This window comes from Sinocyclocheilus grahami, unplaced genomic scaffold (genome assembly GCF_001515645.1).
Source record: "Sinocyclocheilus grahami isolate Dianchi unplaced genomic scaffold, SAMN03320097.WGS_v1.1 scaffold2607.1, whole genome shotgun sequence".
NCBI classification, from domain to species: Eukaryota; Metazoa; Chordata; class Actinopteri; order Cypriniformes; family Cyprinidae; genus Sinocyclocheilus; species Sinocyclocheilus grahami.
The window spans coordinates 11,060-30,875 of NW_015507786.1; the positions used below are offsets into that span (position 1 = coordinate 11,060).

Here is a 19,816-nt window from a genome sequence, read left to right on the forward strand (position 1 = left end):
GATCTGAAGATGATCTACTTACTGTGAATGTTTTTTGTATGACTGTGTAGAGCAGATGAATGAGTGAAACACTTCCCACATGCAGTGCAGTGATACGGTTTCTCTCCAGTGTGGATCCTCTCATGTTTTTTCAGATTTCCTGACTGACTGAATATCTTGTCACAGTGTGAACATTTATAAGGTTTTTCTCCAGAGTGGATGTTCATGTGATACTTAAGGTTTGCTGATTGTGAGAAACTCTCCCCACACTGACCACATGCGTAAGGTTTCTCTCCAGTGTGGATCCTCTCATGCAGTTTTAAACACTGCGCTGAAATAAAAGTCTTCTCACACTCAAAGCACATGTACTCTCTCACACCAGTATGTATTTTCTGATGTAGTTTCAAGTATTGTATTAATGAAAAACTCTTTCCACACAAATGACATGAATGTGGCTTCTCCTTTGCATGAAGTTTAAGGTGTGTTGTCAGGTTTGAAGACCACAAAAATGCTTTCCCGCACTGATCACACGTGTAGAGTTTCTCTTCAGTGTGAATGTTCATGTGTAACATAAGGGTTGATGATCGTGTAAAACTCTTTCCACACTGATCACAAGTGAACGGTTTCTCTCCAGTGTGAACGGCCATGTGTCGCTTGAGAAGACATCCGCGTGGGAAACTGTTTCCACACTGAGTGCAGGTGAAAGATTTCTTGGCTCTTCTTTTCTTTAAATCTTTCTGTTTGGGTTTTTCTCCACTTCTGATATGATTTTTCTCCTCAACTTCACTCAATTCCTCTATCTCCTCATTATCTTCAATCAACTCTGAAATAAAAGTAAAAACAGTAAATTTTCATTAACTTGTTAAAGAAAACAGAAAAGTGAAAGGACATAATAAATTGAAAGGATATAAAAAACGAACAGCAGAAAGTAGACAACTGAATTGCAAAATTTTGATGCAATTTCATAAATTATACCTCCCTGAAAATGTTCATGAATGAGGTACATTGATCTTCAAATGACTATTTAAAAAATCGTGAGGTTCCATTAATTGTTTAGTCAATATGAATAAGCGATAAGAGGGAATATTTATGGAAATTCAAGGTTTATGGGAGGGTGTGAATCAGTTTGGTGAACCACTACTTGTTGGATGCGTGCTGGTCAGATGAAGTCATAGGATGTGTCCCTTATTATCTGATGCTTCAGCAAAACTATTCAACAGCTCTAATGATTTGTCCTGTCACAACAAACACAATATAAAACTGCCTGAAGCTTTATAACTCTCAGAACTATTAATGAATTAATTAATAATGCAGACCAACCTGTTAGTTCTTCAGTATCTTCAGTGTGTTTGATTCTGCAGGTTTCAGCTCTTCCTGATGCTTTGGTGCTCATCTTCTCTTGTGAACTGATGGAGATATTCCAGCATTTATTGGTGAATTACTGAATGTGTGATTGTTGTGGGAGGAGCTTCACTGAACATGAATTTCTGTGTGGAAGAAGCAGATTTGCCTAAATAAACAATAAATCAAAAAGGCATTAAGTGTTGTCTCTTTATGAATCATTACATTACTATATTATATTACTATATTTGACTTAAAGGTGCACGAAGCAATTTTTGAAAAACACTTTTGACTACAGTGTCGGACCGAGTCCCAAAACACACTTGTGGCCAACCAGAAGTAAAGGGGAATGTCTTGTAAGGATAGCGAGAAGAGAGCGCTTAATTTAAGTGCACAGACGAATATTAGCAGATCAACTATAGATAGAGAGACCTGGAAGATAAAAAAGAGGAAAATGTTGGACAAACAAAACATTAAAAAGAAAGGTTATGATCAGGCAAGAGGTAGGACCCGTGTAAATATCGGAGCAGCTTACTCCGATACTCAAGGATTCGAATCGGATGCAGAGGTTGCGTTGTTTCTTCTTGATAGGTGAGTAACGTTGATTTTGCACTGTTTCTCACAACTTATCTGTGTTGGCTTTTGTTTGAATATGCATGTGTGTCATCTTCACTTGTTTCCGCAATCGTCGTTATGCCACATACGTGTGGGGCGGAGATATCAAAATAGGGGCGAGGTCCTGTTGGGCTATGGGCACGTTTGTTTTGGTGCTTTCAAAAATCAGCATCGTTTGGCAAAAATCACCAGTGTTGGGGAAAGTTACTTTTAAAAGTAATACATTACAATATTGCATTACTCCATTAAAAAAGTAACTTTACTTAGTTACTTTTTATGGAAAGTAATGCGTTACGCTACTTTTTAAATCTGGACAGGGCTTGCTTGTTTGTTTTTAAAATAAAAATTTATATTTTTGGCAAATATAAAAGCCGTTTCACACCAAAAGTGAAATGAATAAGCCTCAGGCTGAAGGGAAAGTAAATGTACGTCCGTACAGTAGAATGCAGAAGAAGACATTTCAACACACTTCAGCAATAAAACAAAGACACACAAATGTTCGTCTAGAGTAATTTGTGCTTATTAGTACGGTTGAACTGGATCATCGAAGCTCAGAAGCAAAGACATTGCTTAATAGAATGGGACTAAATACATAAAGAATATTTGTGTTGTTTACCATTTAATTATTGCAGGTTTGCGTCATATTCTGAGTTGCATTATTTTTATTCATTTTGAGGAAAACTGAATCTGTGTGTTTTTGTGAGGGAGTGAGATGAATTAATGCATATTCATATTTATTTTAGAACTATAGTAACATCTTCTGATTTCTCTCAACATGGGGACAGCAGAGCTGTCAATCAATAAATTGAAAAAAGAAAAGTAACTTGCGTTACTTATTTGAAAAAGTAACTCAGATATTCTCTTGTAAATTAAAAAGTAATGCGTTACTTTACTAGTAATCTGTAATCTGATTACGTTACTCGCGTTACTTGTAACGCGTTACCCCCAACACTGAAAATCACTTAGTGCACCTTTAAGCAAATAACAGCAACATCATGCTTAATGGACTGTCTGACAGTTTCACCAAGTGTGTTAAAAGATCAAAGCTGTCTGTTACGAATTAAACTAACCTTTACTCAAAGAGAAATAAATTGTCTGTAACAAGTAACAGGGATTCTCTTAAAAAGATCCCTGGAGTTCTTGCTCTCACTCCCAAGGTTTCACAACCACAAAACACTATGAAAGTGCAAGAAAAATAAGTTTGTTAAATAAGAATAAACAAAGGGCAGCTTTGTTTACTGTAATTTATTTTGGCGTTTACCCCTCCTGAAGTTTATGCTAACTACCGGTCATAAACTAACATAGAAATAAATTACAGAATCTTCCCTCCCTTCTAACATAAACCGAAAAAAACGAACAAAACCAACAGGCACCCACCTCCCTACCGTGCTCCACTTTAACAAGGATCAGGAAGTAAGGAGCCGAACCTAACAATCATTAAACACAACTCACTTTTCACTTAATTCAAGGAATAACAACAAATGTCTTGCTTAGCGATCCTTTTGCAAACACTCGTTGCACAGTAGCAAAGTAACGTTAACAACAGCGGAAGCCAGGAGAGCAAGGAGCCGAAGATTCAATCATCCTGGTTGCTTGAAGGGTTAGTTCACCCAAAAATTAAAATTAGTCCATAAATTACTTACCCTCAAGCCATCCTAGACTTTCATCTTTCAGACGAATCCTGCCGGAGTTATATTAAAAATGGTCTTTGATCTTTCAAGATGTTTCATGGCACTCAGCAGGTGTTGCATGCATCAGTCCAAAAGAAGTGGCCTTTCTAAGATTAAGACCTCAACAGTTTCTGATTCAGAACCAAAATCACTAAATACAGTCATTTCTGTTACCCATCTCATTCATCTCTACTTTATATAATTCATCTTATCATCTCTTTTGCTTTGGAGACGATCTCTTCATGGTTCTGTCCTGTTCTTCTTTCTTCTGCTTCTTAATGTCTTTGTCTTGTTTTCTTTGCAGACATTGTACAATTAAAGCACGCGTGTCAATTTCTTGTGATTGATTAGGAGAGTGCACCTCATTTATTGGATCTATTGCACTGGATAAAACAGTTATAAAATTTTATCCTAAATAAATTTTTTATTTGTTTTTTTCTTTATGTATTATTTTCTGCACTTATTTTTACAATTATTGTTATTCTTTTTTTTTACTTTTATTTACTTATTCTCTCATTTTTGTTATATCTATATAATTCATTTATTTACAGTGTCCTCCACTAATATTGGCACAATATGAGCAAAGGCGGCTGCGAAAATAAATCGGCATCGTTTATCTTTTTGATCTTTCATCCAAAAATTGTACCTTTGTAAACTGCACACTTGTAAATACCATATCTGGACATTAATTTAAACAATTATATGTTTTCCCCCTTTACTTCTACTTCTGTATAAAGTTAATTCTTTAATTTTCAGTTTTTCTTATATCAGTGTTATATTCAGTGTTAATTCTATGTATGTCTAATGTTCACGTGCAGCCTAACGCAGGCAACTCTTTTTTCCTTGGCCAAAACAAATGATGAGAGCTGAAGGATTTTCTGCAGCATTTCGAAACAGGGGAACAAATAACTTACAGAGAAGATTTACAAGCCATCTGATTTGTTATGTGATATTGTTTAGGCAGCAACCACACACATTTCCACTCAAATTTCGACAGCTATTGTTGTATTTATATTCCGCCTGAATACATAAGTACTCCAACACACATCTCCACAATCCCACAGATGTGTCCTCACCTTCAGATTGAGAGTGCTGTCGTCTGCTTAGAAATCCTGAGCCGTGTCCGTGTTAAACTCGGTCAGGTCCAGCTCTTGAAGCTCGAGTGAGGAAGTGTTCAAGTTCAGATACCAGCTCAGGAAGAAGTCACTTACTCTGAGACTTGTTTAGAGAGGATTAAACGCAGCACCATCTGACAGAGCTTCGCTTTAATAAACACATTCAGAGTAATCAATCAACATAACAGCCAGAGGTCTTCACCATGAGGCTCGGCTTCTTTTGTGTCTGCAGCAAGCTTTGGTTGCAAAGGCACAGGATACATGACGGTTAACAGCTATTTCTATAGAAGCGAGGCACATGTATAACAGCATCTTTATAACCGTTGCTAAACCGCAGTAAGAAACACCTGCTCCTCTCCTCGCCTCGACAGGATGTATGTTAGACTGCGCTGGGGCCCTAAAGCTGTTTATATATATATATGTATATAAGGGGATATAAACTCAGAAGATATATTGGCAGACAAAAGTTGAATAAGGCCACTAGAAATGGCATCAAATACTTCTGCAAACTCTTTAGCAGTTATATAGATCTTATAATAATTAAGGAATTCAGGTTTTAGTCAGTTATGTGATGCTATAAAAACGGGAGTGTGACGTCATGATCTTCTCTGAGTGAACTGAGGCGCTAAAAGACTTTATCTTCAGGAGGAGATCTGTGTTGTGTGTGTTTTATGTTAACACGAGCCTCTTGTACGGCAATCAGCAGACAACAACTGCAGCAGTCAGGCTAATTAAAAAAAGGGTCAGGGACGTGTCAAATCTGCGGGACACGGCTTCACTTCACTCACTACCACAAACACTGTAAAATGTAAAAAAAAATGTTTTACTGTTATCTATGTGAATATCTGTTAAAGTGTAATGTATTTCTGTGATGCACAGCTGTATTTTCAGCATCATTACTCCAGTCTTCAGGAAAGCTTCAGGAAAAGCTTTTTCCCCCCTGAGGCCATATCCAACCTGAACAATAAAAACATTCATAACTATACACTGTCCTTCATTACTGAGACATTTATACATACTGTAGAAAACTGAAAACTGTATAAATAACATATCTGGACATTCATTCAAACAATTACATGTTTTTTTTCTCTATATTTCTACTTCTGTATATAGTGCATTAATACATTTTCTGTTTTTTTTTTAACTTCCAACATGTGTGATTTAAAACACGCAACTGTAGCTTGAACTGTTATTTGCTGTTAATCTGACAGAAGGAGGTGTTTAGCTTCGTGACGCCACTGACTCCACACACACACACACACACACACACACACACATCACTTCCTGCTCTCATGACAGCAACAAGGAAATAATCATATTAACACGATGAAACCTGCAGGTATCACATTTCCTTATATACACTCTATATGCAATATGAAATCTAAACATCAGATAACACTAAAACATGAGTTTATTTTAATCATCAATGTCATTAATAAGTGTATGAGCTGCAGGAACATCAGTGAGTTTCACTTTCATTTCAGTCACAGAAGCGTACGAGAAAGAAATCTGTGAGTAAAAGACTGTGTTCAGTGTTGAGATGCATGAATATTATCTGATGTGAAGTGTGTTTAGTTTATGATCTTCTAGTAAACACGCTAGAAACATGATGCAGGACATCTGCACGAGCTTATCATGTTTGAAGCTCCAGATCATGCTGTTCAACACACTTCTCTTAAACTTCTCTCAGTTTAATCTGTGTTATATAATTCAGAGAGTGGCTTATTTCTGTCATATATGAGAGTGTTATCAGTGTGTGTTTGTTCAGTGGAATCAAACCTGTGAATCACAGCAGTTTTGCAGGAAGATCTTCATAATCTATAGATTCCCAGCTCAATCTGCTGCAGCTAAACAGAAAACTGATCAACAAACTACAGGCAGATCAGTGATGGAGCTTGACATAGTCTGGGTGAATGAACAGAGACTGTGTTACTGTCTGAAAAGCACTACGATCTCTTACAGGACGATGAAGAGAGACGTCAGGAGTCAGAGAAGATGATCAGCTGAAGACTGAAGAAAGAGCAGAGTATCAACATGTCAACCGCTGACACCAGAAGTGAGAATCACAGTTAAATCATAGATTAAAATGATTATTCAAGAAGATTATCAGTCCATTCTGTCAACAGAATTCATTTACATGCATCTGAGGATATTCATTTCTTTATTGCAAACTCAAAATGAAAATAATTTTGGTAATTTTCACTAAGTCATTTAACTTAAATAGCTGACTATACATACACAAACTGAGACTGTACAAAAACTTTACATAAATACTGTAAATGAAATTGTGCAGAATAGATATTTTGGGGGAAGCAGCACATAGTGCAAGATGATTTGTACGTAGTGCAATGCACAAGTAAACATATGATCAAATGAAGTCTTTGTGTGTGTGGGAGTGTTTGTAAAAAGTGTCTAGTGTACATTCAGAGAAAAGAGTGTGACATTTCCTCATGTCGGCAACACAAACAAACTCCAAAGTTATGTTATTCTCTGAAGGGATTTACCAGCATCTCAGACTTGCACTTGTTTCAATGATTTGTTCAGAGGTGCTGATTTCTGCTGGTATATGTGACGATGATGAGAGTCAGATATAATAAGACTTCTGTTTCATGCAGTGATTGTCGTCCACAATCCTCCTCTCAGGAGAAGATGGAGCAAACAAGAACCTCCTATGAGTGAGTCTGTACTTACATAAATACTTGAAATTATGTGTGGGAAATATAGGCAATTTATCCCTATCAATACAGAAATTATTAATTCAACCTCTTACTGATGGACACTGGTCATTTTGATCTGTGATGCTGGATTAAGATCAGGATCATATTACATATCACACGTGTTACTGTATGATGTGGGGATTTTGAACAGTGAAAGTTTGGCTCTTTGCAGTGAGGATTGTTGTTCTGGGTTCGAGCGTGTCAGAAAACTGTCTGGTGGGAAACTTCATCTTAGGACGAGCAGCGTTTGACAGTGAAGCTCCTCCAGATGTTGTAGAGAGAGTCGGAGGAAGACTGAAGGACAGACACTTGATGCTCATCAACAGTCCTCAGCTGCTCCAGAGGAACATCTCAGATCATCAGATCACACAGACAGTGAGAGAGTGTGTGCATCTGTCTGCTCCAGGACCTCATGTGATCGTGCTGCTCCTCAATCATGAGCTGTGTTCACCAGAAGATCAGGAGTGTGTGGAGAAGGTGCTGCGCTCTTTCTCTGAGCAGGTATATCAACACACCATGGTGCTCAGCACACAAGAGCCCACAGAAACCAGTGACATCCTACAGAACATAATTCAGAAATGTGCAAACAGACACTTCAGTCTTCAGAGGAGCAGCTCTCCTGAGGATCTGCTGCAGACGCTTGAACACATTGAGAAGATGAATGACGGACGTTATCTGCACTGTGCTGAAGCTGCACAGTGTTTCACAATGGAGCAACAGAACACAGAGAGACGTGAGTCTGATGATGCTTGAAGTTCCTAGTGATAAATGAACATGTTTTAATCTTCTTCTTCTGTCAGTTTCAGAAGGTGTGAAGCTGAATCTGGTTGTGTGCGGGAGCGACAGCACATTAAAATCCTCTGTATCAGATCTGATCCTGCAGCAGACAGACAGAATATCAGATGTGGAGCTTCATAGACATCTGATCAGTGCAATAGAGCTTCCTGCTCTGATCCGGCTCTCAGAGGAGGAAGAGATGTGTCAGACTCTCCGCTGTGTGTCTCTCTGTCATCCTGGAGTTCATGGAGCAGCTCTCCTGAGGATCTGCTGCAGACGCTTGAACACATTGAGAAGATGAATGACGGACGTTATCTGCACTGTGCTGAAGCTGCACAGTGTTTTACAATGAAGCAACAGAACACAGAGAGACGTGAGTGTGATGATGCTTGAAGTTCCTAGTGATAAATGAACATGTTTTAATCTTCTTCTTCTGTCAGTTTCAGAAGGTGTGAAGCTGAATCTGGTTGTGTGCGGGAGCGACAGCACATTAAAATCCTCTGTATCAGATCTGATCCTGCAGCAGACAGACAGAATATCAGATGTGGAGCTTCATAGACATCTGATCAGTGCAATAGAGCTTCCTGCTCTGATCCGGCTCTCAGAGGAGGAAGAGATGTGTCAGACTCTCCGCTGTGTGTCTCTCTGTCATCCTGGAGTTCATGTGTTCCTCATCATTATTCCTGACGCTCCTCTCAATAATGAAGACAAAGCAGAAATGGAGGAGCTCGAGAGGATCTTCAGCTCAAGAATCAACAAACACATCATGATCCTCATAATGCAGAGCTCAGAGCATCAGACAGCAGAACTCAATGAAGAAACACAGTCTGTCATTGAGAGGTTTGGAGGACGACATCATTTCTTTGGTCCCAAAACACAAGTGTCCTCGTTGATGGAGAACATCGAGCAGATGCTGGCAGAAAACAGAGGAGAGCATTTCTCCACAGAGATGTTTCTGGAGGCACAGATGAAGAAACTGATGAAATATGAAGAGATGAAGAAGAAAACTGACTCACTAGAGATGCATTTACCATCACAAGGTAAAAAAAAAGTTTGATATTAAACTACACAGCATGTTTTAAAATAGATTTTTTTTTTACTACAGGAGTGTTTCATTCTATATTAGATTTTTATACATTTGTTAAAAAGTTAAAATTCAAAATTCAATTTAAAAATGTGAGTCAGAAATTCTGATTGTTGAAAAATAAGGTCAAAGCTTCATTGTTCCACAGGAAATGAAGATTATTACAGTAGTCAAACTGATAACTAAAAAAATCCGATCTCTGTAATGTTTTCTGATACATATTAATCATGCAGCCCTTAGTGAAACATATTAGTTGTTCTGCATATTTTCTCTAAAAAACATTTGCAGATAATGTAAATTTGACAGAGGGCAACTGCTTCATGGAAATTAGAAAAGCACACTAATGTCTCTGAACTGTGTACGTTGTAGAGTGACGTGTACATCTTCACAATGCATTTCCAGACCACACAAAACTATATGAATACTAAACAAGCAGACAGCAGACCTATGTCACAGAATGTAATTTTGGTGAAAACAAACTTTAGGCTGTCAAACTGATGCAGTTCCTCTCTTACAGGTTCATCAGAGAGTGAAGATGATCTGAGGATTGTTCTGCTGGGAAAAACTGGAGTGGGGAAAAGTGCAACTGGAAACACAATCTTAGGAAGAGAAGCGTTTACAGCAGAGACATCTCATGAGTCTGTGACTAAAGAGAGTCAGAGAGAATCATCTGAAATCAACGGGCGACGTGTTTCTGTGATCGACACTCCAGGACTGTTTGATACTGAACTCAGTAACGAGGAGATCCAGAGAGAAATCAGACACTGCATCTCCATGATCCTGCCTGGACCACATGTGTTCATCATTGTGCTCAATTTAGGACAACGATTCACTCAAGAAGAGGCAACAGCTGTGAAGATCATCCAAGAGACGTTTGGTGAGAAATCTTTAATGTTCACCGTGGTGCTCTTCGCCAGAGGAGACGATCTGAAGGACAAAACCATTGAACAGTTTCTGGGAAAACCAGGATCTCCTCTGATGAAGCTGATTGAAGCGTGTGGAAATAGATTCCATGTGTTCAATAATAATCAGACTGCAGACCGAACACAGGTGACTGATCTACTGCAGAAGATAGATGACATGGTGAAAGAAAATGGAGGGAGTTTCTACTCATGTAAGATGTTCAGAGAGATGGAGAGAGAAAAACAAGAACAACAGATGAAGATCCTGATGGACAGAGTGAGAGAAAGAGAGGAAGAGATGAAGAAACTAGAAGAAGAGAAAGAGAGAATGAAGATGATGATGGAGGAAGAACAACAGAATCAGGACAAAGTGAGGAAGAGAAGAGAAGAGGAACTGAAAAGAGAAATAAGAGAACAAGAGAAACATCAGAGAGAGACACGAGACGAGATGAGACGAGAACGAGAGACATTTAGACAAGAGACAGAGGAAATGAAGAAAGAAAAAGAGAAACTGCAGATCAAATATGAGACAGAAATAGACAAACTGATGAACAGAATTGAGAATGAGAGAAAGAAAAGAGAAGAAGAATACATAGAAAGAGAAGAACGATATAAAACACTGACAAAAGACAAAGGGGAGAAAGAGAGAGAAATCTGTAAGATGAAGAGAGAACGAGAGGAACTGGAAAAACAGGATTTAGAGGAAAAGACAAGCAGAGAAGAAGAGGACAAGAAAAAAATAGAGAAAGACAAACAGATTCAGAGACTGAAGAGTGAAATGGAGGGAATAATCAGAGAGAAAGAGAGAATAGTAAGAGAGAGACGAGAACAACTGGAGGATTCAGAGAATAGACTGAAAGAAGAAATAAAGATGAGAGAAGATCAACAGAAGACTCTTGAAGAGAAACTGAGACTCCTTGAAAAACAGCATGAAGATGAACTGAAGAGAAGACGAGTGGAGTGGAGAGAGGAATATGAGAAAGAGAAAGAGGAGATGAAGAAGATGAAGAAGATCAGCTCTGAAACTGATCCTTCACTACTGGTGAGTTTTTTATCTTTCATGTTTATTCTGTTAAACAGACAAATACAATTACTTTTACTGAATGATGTTGGTTTCAACTCTAAAAGATCACAGCTTACAGAAAACTGGAGACTGAGTGCTCAAGACTATTGGTCTGCTATGTTTGTTCTGTTAGTCACACTTTTAGTAGTAATTATAACCCACCAAAACTCAGACAACTAACATTTCAAATGTTAACTCTTAAATGCATGAATGTTTCGCCAATCATTCTTACATCGTGAGAATGTAAAATCCCCTTTGTGAGAAGGGGAAGTCGTGTCCTAATGGTTAGAGAGTCGGACTCGAAATCCAAGGTTGCGTCTCGAACTGGCAGGGATTGTAGGTGGGGGGAGTGAATGTACAGCGCTCTCTTCCACCTCAATACCACGACTGAGGTGCCCTTGAGCAAGGCACCGAACCCCCAACTGCAGCCGCAGCAAAAAATGGCTGCCCACTGCTCCGGTGTGTGTGTGTTCACTGCTGTGTGTGTGCACTTTGGATGGGATAAATGCTTTCACTTTCATATCTGGGTCTTTAGCGACCCGGACCTAAATATCTCTAACTGCTGCAATAGTAAAAAACTCTCTTGATATTTTAAGAACAATTACTGAAGATTAAATAAAGCATATTTCGAGCATAGTTCAATTTGAGCAGATTATTTTACTAGGGATTCACCGATACTGATACTGGTATCGGTATCGGGCCCGATACTGAGCTCTTGTACTCGTACTCGTTAAAATGCCCCGATACCAAACACTGATACCACACAGCATGTGTTATGCGCCATATTCAAACAAAGAAACACCGACAACAGAACAACAGACAGCAGAAAGGAGTCAAGGATGTCTACTACGAAGTATATGTATGCAATGAATATAATGTTAAACATTCAGTATTAACGCCTGTATAGCTGATGTGCGCGAGCTGATAAACAAAGAACACTGAGTGGATTGAGCACGCGGCGGCGCAGATGCGCGAGCTTGTCGAGTGAATATATCTTTCTCACAGACATCACTGGAAAGTTTGTAGTTCAGTCGGATATGTCAAAAACAAGTAAGTAAAACAATGCACAAGTTACTTAACGGTAGGGAGAGAGAGAGAGAGAGAGAGAGCGCGCAATTCTGTTGTGTGATCTTTGATATTCACTCACATAGCACACGGATCATTTGGATTAAAACTAAATCGTACAAATAAAACCATTCATAGGGGCATTCACTATAAACATAATCTATTTTCAACCTTAGGCATACACGGCGTTCTGGCGAAAGTGAATCTAGCAGAAATACATGCACGCGTTGCATGTGTTTTGCTTGCTTGAGTGTTTCTGCGTTATATGAGAGGCTTTGGAATATAAATCGCATCACGTTTCAGATGAAAAAATGCGACTTCTATTTCTGAAAATATCAGAGTTAGGAGATTTATAGCGAGTGGTTCCCTGCATTATTACAGCAAAGCGCGTGAGTACAGTACTGAGCCGCTGCAATGGAGCAGCTCTAATGCTATTAAATTAAAGATGATGTACCACAGAGCAAACAAATGAACAGTGAAAGTAACAAAAGCGTGTAAAATACATTTTAATGGGCATAATTAAGTGTGAAAATAACCAAAGGATATACAGTGAAACTAAAACTGATTCAGAGACCAGATATAATTTTTGATATTTTTTTACTAGTGAGTGCAGGACACTATAGTTCATTTATGTAAGTGAGGATAGCAAAATAAAGTAAACTGTGACCAATCATACCCAAAAATTCTTCATACATGTCTGAATTATTTTGGTTGATTGTAATCTATTACATGCCTTTCTATCAAAGTTATCTAACATTATCAAGCTGAATTTGTTCTGACACAGTGTAACTCTGAGTTCTTGTCATATTTTATTACCATTTTCTAAACTATAGCGAATAAACTGTGATAATGTGAGAAATGTTGAAGGTGTCTGAATAAATTTTGGTTTGACTGCATCTATTTGATAAATGAAGTTAACCAACTAACATTATACATACTCTTTTGGTTTCTGTACCCAATATTTAAAAAATGTACAAATGCAATAAAAATATCGGTATCGGCAAGTACCAAAAATAAAAGTATCGTATCGGGCGAGTACTGAAAAAAGTGGTATCGGTGCATCCCTAGATTTTACCATCGCTGTCATCGTCAGAGTGCACTTCCACAGTACATTGAGCATCTGCCTCACATTCACAATCTCAACCATATTCTCAAAATTATCGTTTTCAATGACTTCATATTCGATATTTTGATCACTGGCAGCTTATTCACCACATCCAGCATCAAATGACAGGGACATTTATATTTCATTGCATATAGTAATTGCTCTGCGGTAAAGCCATTCAAACCAGTTCAATTTTTTCTGATGATATTCAATTCAATTCAATTCAAGTTTATTTGTATAGCGCTTTTCACGATACAAATCGTTGCAAAACAACTTTACAGCAAATTAAGTTTCTACAATATTTAGTGGTAGCTTATCAGTGGTGACTGTCAGTCAATGTCCATATGGCAGAAATGTACGGAAAAATCAATAAAAGACGTAATCAAACAGACGATGAACACTATTAACGGCAATTATTATCAAACTTATAGCAAAATTCGAGTTTGGGAGCCAAATGCGAAAAAGCTCTACCTCCTTTAGTGGACTTTGCTATCCTAGGTACTACCAAAAGTCCAGAGTTTTGCGACCTTAGGGAGCGTGATGGATTGTAGCGTGGTAGAAGACTAGTTAGGTACGCAGGAGCTAACCCATTAAGGGCCTTATAGGCAAGTAATAATATTTTGTAACTGATATTCGTTTGTGTAATACAGTTCAAGTGGGAGGAAGGAAGAAGACAGGGTCGGCGGACTGGGACGCCAGTGTTTATTCAAGTCTCTCAGTAAATACAACAGAACAAGGCGCTCACTGCGCATTCAAACTCTCCGTCAATAGCTCAGAATATAGCTCTATATATGCTTTGCTCCAGTAGGCCGGTTTCCCGGGTGGCTCGTGTTCCCAGTCAGTCTCTCTCTGCCTTCCATGCTCCAGGTGGTCCCTTTTATCTGGTCTCTCCAGACCAAAAACTGAAACGAGACACAGTCAAGTCAAGTCAAGTCAAGTCACCTTTATTTATATAGCGCTTTTAACAATACAGATTGTATCAAAGCAACTGAACAACATTAATTAGGAAAATAGTGTCAATAATGCAAAATGACAATAGTAAACACGAATTTAAAAGGAGAAAATTATTGGTCAATCCAATCCACACCAAAAACTGAAACGAGACACAGGTGATTATCATTTGCGCTTGACGTACTTATGCACCGTTCGTCTCCTGCCTCTCTCTCCCGGTGCAGACCTCTCTGAACCATGCCCCCCTCGCCACAGTTTGTTTTATGCCTGCTGTAATTATCAGTGAAACGTCACATCATCATCGTGTATCAAACAGTGCCACCTTGAGGAAAAAAGATGCATTGCACATATTGAGTCATCAGATATGTAAATATAGTTGCGCTGAAAAAAATACTTACACATTTACATACCTCGGGTCTCCAGCGACCCTATACACTTTTTACTAAAAAATTATCAGAAAACAGAAAAATCAACCTTTACTTGACCCTCTAACTCTAGCACTTTCTATTCTATTTTAATTCTACTTTATCTATAATTTATCTTCTTTGTGTGTATGTATGTGTGTGTGTATGTATGTATATGTGTATGTATATATGTATGTATATGTATATATATGTGTATGTATGTGTATGTGTATGTATATGTGTATATATATATATTTATATGTATGTGTGTGTGTGTATGTATGTATATGTGTATGTACATATATATGTATGTATGTATGTATATGTGTGTGTGTGTGTGTGTGTATGTATGTGTATATATATCTATATATATATATATATATATATATACACACACACCTTGCTACGTGTACTGAGTTAGGCTAACCGAGACTTGTCATTTGCACATATATTGTTGCTCTTTTGTTAGTTTTGACTGCTTTTATTGTCCTCATTTGTAAGTCGCTTTGGATAAAAGCGTCTGCTAAATGACTAAATAAATAAATAAAAATAAATAAAACAGGCATTCTTTTATATTTTACAATTTTTTTTCTTCTTATATTGTTTATAATTAATAGATTGAGGAATACTAAGAAAGTTGATGTTTAACTTTAAAAACTGAAGGAGGGAGAGGGTAGAGAATGATGTCCCGGGTCGCTAAAGACCCGATGTATGCATTTAAAGGTTAACAAAAATATTCTCTTAAGTTTTTACTTACTGAAAGATATGTGTTTCAAAGGTCACAGTCTACAGGAAACTAGAGACTGAATACAGCGAGTGGTCCTGGAGTCTTCGCAGTGCCATGATGGAAACTGAGAACAAACTATACAACAAAATAGAAAATGAAGTGATTCATGAGGTTGATGAAACTGATCTTCACAGAGAACTAAAGAAGACAAGTGAAGAAGTGGAAAAATCAATGTCTGAATTATTTGAGAAAGACAGAGATAAAGATATACTGATTCAATGGAAAACATCATTTGAAATCAAAATCAAAGAGCTTCAGGAAAACATTGTGAGAGAAACAAAGAGGAGATTAAATGAGGTTCTTCAGCAGCGAGACATGAAGAAAAAGATTAATGCTCAGAGGACACGTCATGAAAACACTCTCTGTGAAAAGAGCAAAGAACTCACCTTTAAACTCAGAGACAAAGCAAATGATGAAGGAACACTGAAGAAAGAGTTTGATTTGTTTTGGGAACAAAATGTGAATATGATTATTAGAGACACTCCTCCAATCAGAGACATTGACGTAATAAGAGATGTGAAATTGATCCTCAGTGACGTCTATGAAAGTCTTCCTGTAGATCACTGGAGGGAGAGCAGGGATATTTTCACTGTGCAGAGTTATTCAGGTTATGTGAGGGTTAAGAGATCCAGTGGAATTACAAAACCTGGTAATCATATGATTAGAATAATTAATGAGATGTTGCGTTTCTTTCTATCTAGAGAGGATGATGCTCTAAATGACCAGGCAAAATGTGACTTACAATCTTTCCTGGAAACCTCATGCGCTTTTAAATCTGTTTAAAAACTAAACCCTATCCCTTTTAGTTTGATCGTTCTGTAATACAGATAAATTCAATCTTACAAGTTAGAGAGCATATTAGACCCTTGACTACTTAAAAGTGTTAAGTGTTCAACATTACAAGCTTGCTGATTGGATTAACGATTAAATGTACACATACATAACTATATATTTGATGTTGAGCAAGTTACTCCAAAGAAAGTACTTATGATTACAAGTTATTTTGTACTTCAGTGTAATGAGATTAATGTACTAATTAATCTAAACATATTACATTACTTACTTTTTCAAATCATAATGGATACATTTTTCTTAGACTGACAAGATCACCCATTTTAATTTTAAACGTTTATTAAACTCACTATTGTTTTACACAGAAATGTTGGTAATGCTTTAGATTACTGCATGCAATGTACCACGTAATTAAACAGAATTTACAGCGTGCCTATAGAGTACCTCCACAGTACCTATGAGGGAACAATATGCAATGTTTGGGGAATAAGGGGGTAATAACCTGCAAAATTATAAAGTATTTATACTGTAAGTATTTTATAACTAAAGGGCACCTATTCTGAAGTATGTATGACACACAAAGCGCAATTTTCTGCGTAAGCATAACTTACAGCTGTACGTACGTGTAGGTAACTCTTGCTGGAGCTGTTGTAGGTGGAGCTGCTGTCGGTGGAGCTGCTGCTGGTGCAGCTCTTAGTGGAGCTGTTGGTGGAGCAGCTGTTTGTGGAGCGGTTGCTGGTGGAGCTGTTGGTGGAGCTGCTGTTGGTGGAGCTATTAGAGGAACTGTTGGTGGAGCTGTTCTTGCTGGAGCAGCTGTTGGAGGAGCTGTTGTTAAGGAAGCATTTCTTGGTAGACCTGTTGGTGGTAATGCTACTTGTGAAGTTCTTAAAACTGTTGTTGCTTTAAGTGTTATTAATTAGCTTTACAATTACAATGATCATAACAATAATAACACTCATTTCAACTGAGTAAACAGATTGCATCAAACCAATTAATTTGAGTATATTTGTAAATATACAATTAAACTATATTATGCTAAAACTGATAGAACTGCTTATAGAACTGATAGAGCTGTTGCAGGATCATGTCATTAACTGATTTAATTAATCATTTTAAATTAATACAAATATTATACAAAATCTGAATTGTCTGAAAGATTATGGGATATGAGAGTATGATTTGTAAAATGATACGGAGTGAAGTCATAGCATTTTATTCATTCAAATGCTTCCAGAGATGAACATGCATCTATATTTTTAGTTTAGTCAAAGGACTCTCCATTCAGTGTATCCAAGGTCACATGGCATAAAATTATTTAATTTCAGATGAAGTCTGATTTATTTCCTTATTCTATTTTTATTATTATTATTTTTTTAAATCATCATTATATCTTCTGCCTACTGATTTTCCGCTGGCTGTTAGAATAGATAACTTTGCCAGCGCAGTTGACTAATTTTGAATATCGGGGAGAAATGGAAAAGAAACCTGTTTGTGGACTGTAATAGGCCTATTTGACTTGAAACAATCATATTAATTTATTTTTTTTCTTTTCTGTCAGTTGGTGTTTCTTGGACTTTTGGGAAAAACATTCTGTGTTTAAAGGTGATATTTATTGGTGAATTGTTCCATTCCATAATTGTGTCTGTATTGTAACATCTAAATCTTCCCAATACATATGAATGTGAGATAACTTCTCAAGGTTATGCTTTGCCCTTTCTTCCTCAATACTGCAGAAGTAATTGTCCAGGGATTCATTATCATTTTCTGGCTGAAAACTTTTTCTGGTAACTTTTTCCTTTTTTTCCCCTCCCCAAATCCCTGCAATAACTAACTAGCTAGCTAGCTAAATAAATAAATAACTAAATGCATACATACGTACATACAAAAATTAAAAAATAATATAAAGTTAATTAACAAATAAACATTATTGAAGAGAAGTAAGCAGTCACAATAAGAGCAAATAAAGAAATTAAAAGAGCACAAATAAATGATATAAATGAAATAAACAGTGCTTTAAGTTGATCAGGTCGGTCTAACAGTATACTGCTATCAAATCCTTATAATCTAGCAGTGGTGTGAAGTAACGAATTACAAATACTCACGTTACAGTAATTAAGTAGTTTTTATCAGTAATTGCACTTTTTTGAGTAGTTTAAAAATTGTGTACTTTTACTTGAGTACATTTTAAGTGATGTATCGGTACTTTTACTCCGCTATTTTCCTCCGTTTGTGGTCGTTACATGCTTATTTTAATTTCATATTTATCCATCAACGTGATTGGATAGAGAGAAATAGGTCTCGTGACTTTCGTCAAATCAAATTGTGCATAGAAAACTTTAACCGCCAGCTGTTTATCATGGCTGCTGGAAGCGCATTCTTCAAGCATCAGTTCAGTCGCATCTTCCTCTAACTTAATATGTTAAGGTAAATTTCGTATTTCTGCTTACTTTTTGAACAAGTACTTTTACTCTACTCACACTACATTTTTTGGAAGGTAATGGTACTTTTACTTGAGTATATTTTTTCAGTACTCTTTCCACCACTGTAATCTAGTGATGATAAACTTACTCTTTGTAAATGAGTAGTGAAATTAAAAAGAGCTGCTTTAGCTCCATCCCTAATCCTGACAGTCTGGCATTGTCTTGTCAAAGTGCTCCCTCTACATATTGTGCTCACAACACAATTCAGTTTATAATATAAACTACAATATAAGTTCAAACTTAATGCCCCGGTTTCACAAACGGGGCTTAGCTTAAGCCAGGACTAGGGCTCAGTTAAATTAAGATATTTAAGCAACTTTTACAAAAATGTCTTAGAAGAAAACATTACAGGTGTGCATCTTGACACAGAACAATGACACTGACATATGTAGCGTCTGGACCAATCCAACACACTATATATTTTCTTTTTATATTTAACAAATACTCTGTAACCTCAGTTAACAAGCCATACGAGGACCCATGAACCCTTCCCCCCGGAATGCGTAACACCCCAGGAAGTCGAACAGGCCTCTTTGTTGCATGGCAACCAACGCTGATATCACTGGGTTTATTGGCCAAAAGTATGTAAAGCAGGGAAAATCCCTGCATGTCCCAAGGAAAGGCAGAGTAGAAATGGACTGTGTTCTAGTTAATTCATAGGAAAACCGTTATTTGAATGAACACACATATTCTTCAGGCCATTGGGTATATTATTGTCATTGTGTATTTTGTCTTTGATATTCTTAGACTATTTTAGTATGCTTGTGAGGGAACCCATTCCTGATCATCCCTTTTCACTATATGTAATCTTACCTTGTTTAGTATCTATGAATTTGCCTTCGTATGATCGAAACAAGCGTGTATATTATATGCTGATACCTATGCAACATATTGATGTTCTAAGAATCTTTACTAATTTGTGCATTCACACCCAAGCAAATTACATATGCAAAATACCATGCTTAGAGA

The 19,816-nt window shown here is 37.2% G+C and overlaps 2 protein-coding genes across 2 annotated transcripts in view; one reads left to right on the plus strand and one right to left on the minus strand.

Annotated features, from left to right (window-relative positions):
• Nucleotides 1–14: 14 nt before the first annotated feature.
• Nucleotides 15–985, minus strand: LOC107575390 (zinc finger protein 239-like). Its single transcript, XM_016261774.1, has 2 exons — nt 955–985; nt 15–802 (listed from the first exon to the last, which is right to left on the minus strand). The coding sequence occupies exons 1-2, from the start codon at nt 983–985 to the stop codon at nt 15–17; spliced, it is 819 nt and encodes a 272-aa protein (XP_016117260.1).
• Nucleotides 986–6,019: 5,034 nt separating this feature from the next.
• Nucleotides 6,020–19,816, plus strand: part of LOC107575391 (golgin subfamily A member 6-like protein 22) — a 15,020-nt gene continuing 1,223 nt past the window's right edge. The window contains exons 1-8 of the mRNA XM_016261775.1: nt 6,020–6,231; nt 6,683–6,776; nt 7,336–7,395; nt 7,610–8,170; nt 8,661–9,254; nt 9,816–11,242; nt 15,567–16,301; nt 17,022–17,224. Of these exons, the coding sequence (XP_016117261.1) occupies nt 6,755–6,776; nt 7,336–7,395; nt 7,610–8,170; nt 8,661–9,254; nt 9,816–11,242; nt 15,567–16,301; nt 17,022–17,224 (3,602 nt within the window). The 5' untranslated portion in view covers nt 6,020–6,231; nt 6,683–6,754. The remainder of the gene's footprint in view (nt 6,232–6,682; nt 6,777–7,335; nt 7,396–7,609; nt 8,171–8,660; nt 9,255–9,815; nt 11,243–15,566; nt 16,302–17,021; nt 17,225–19,816) is intronic.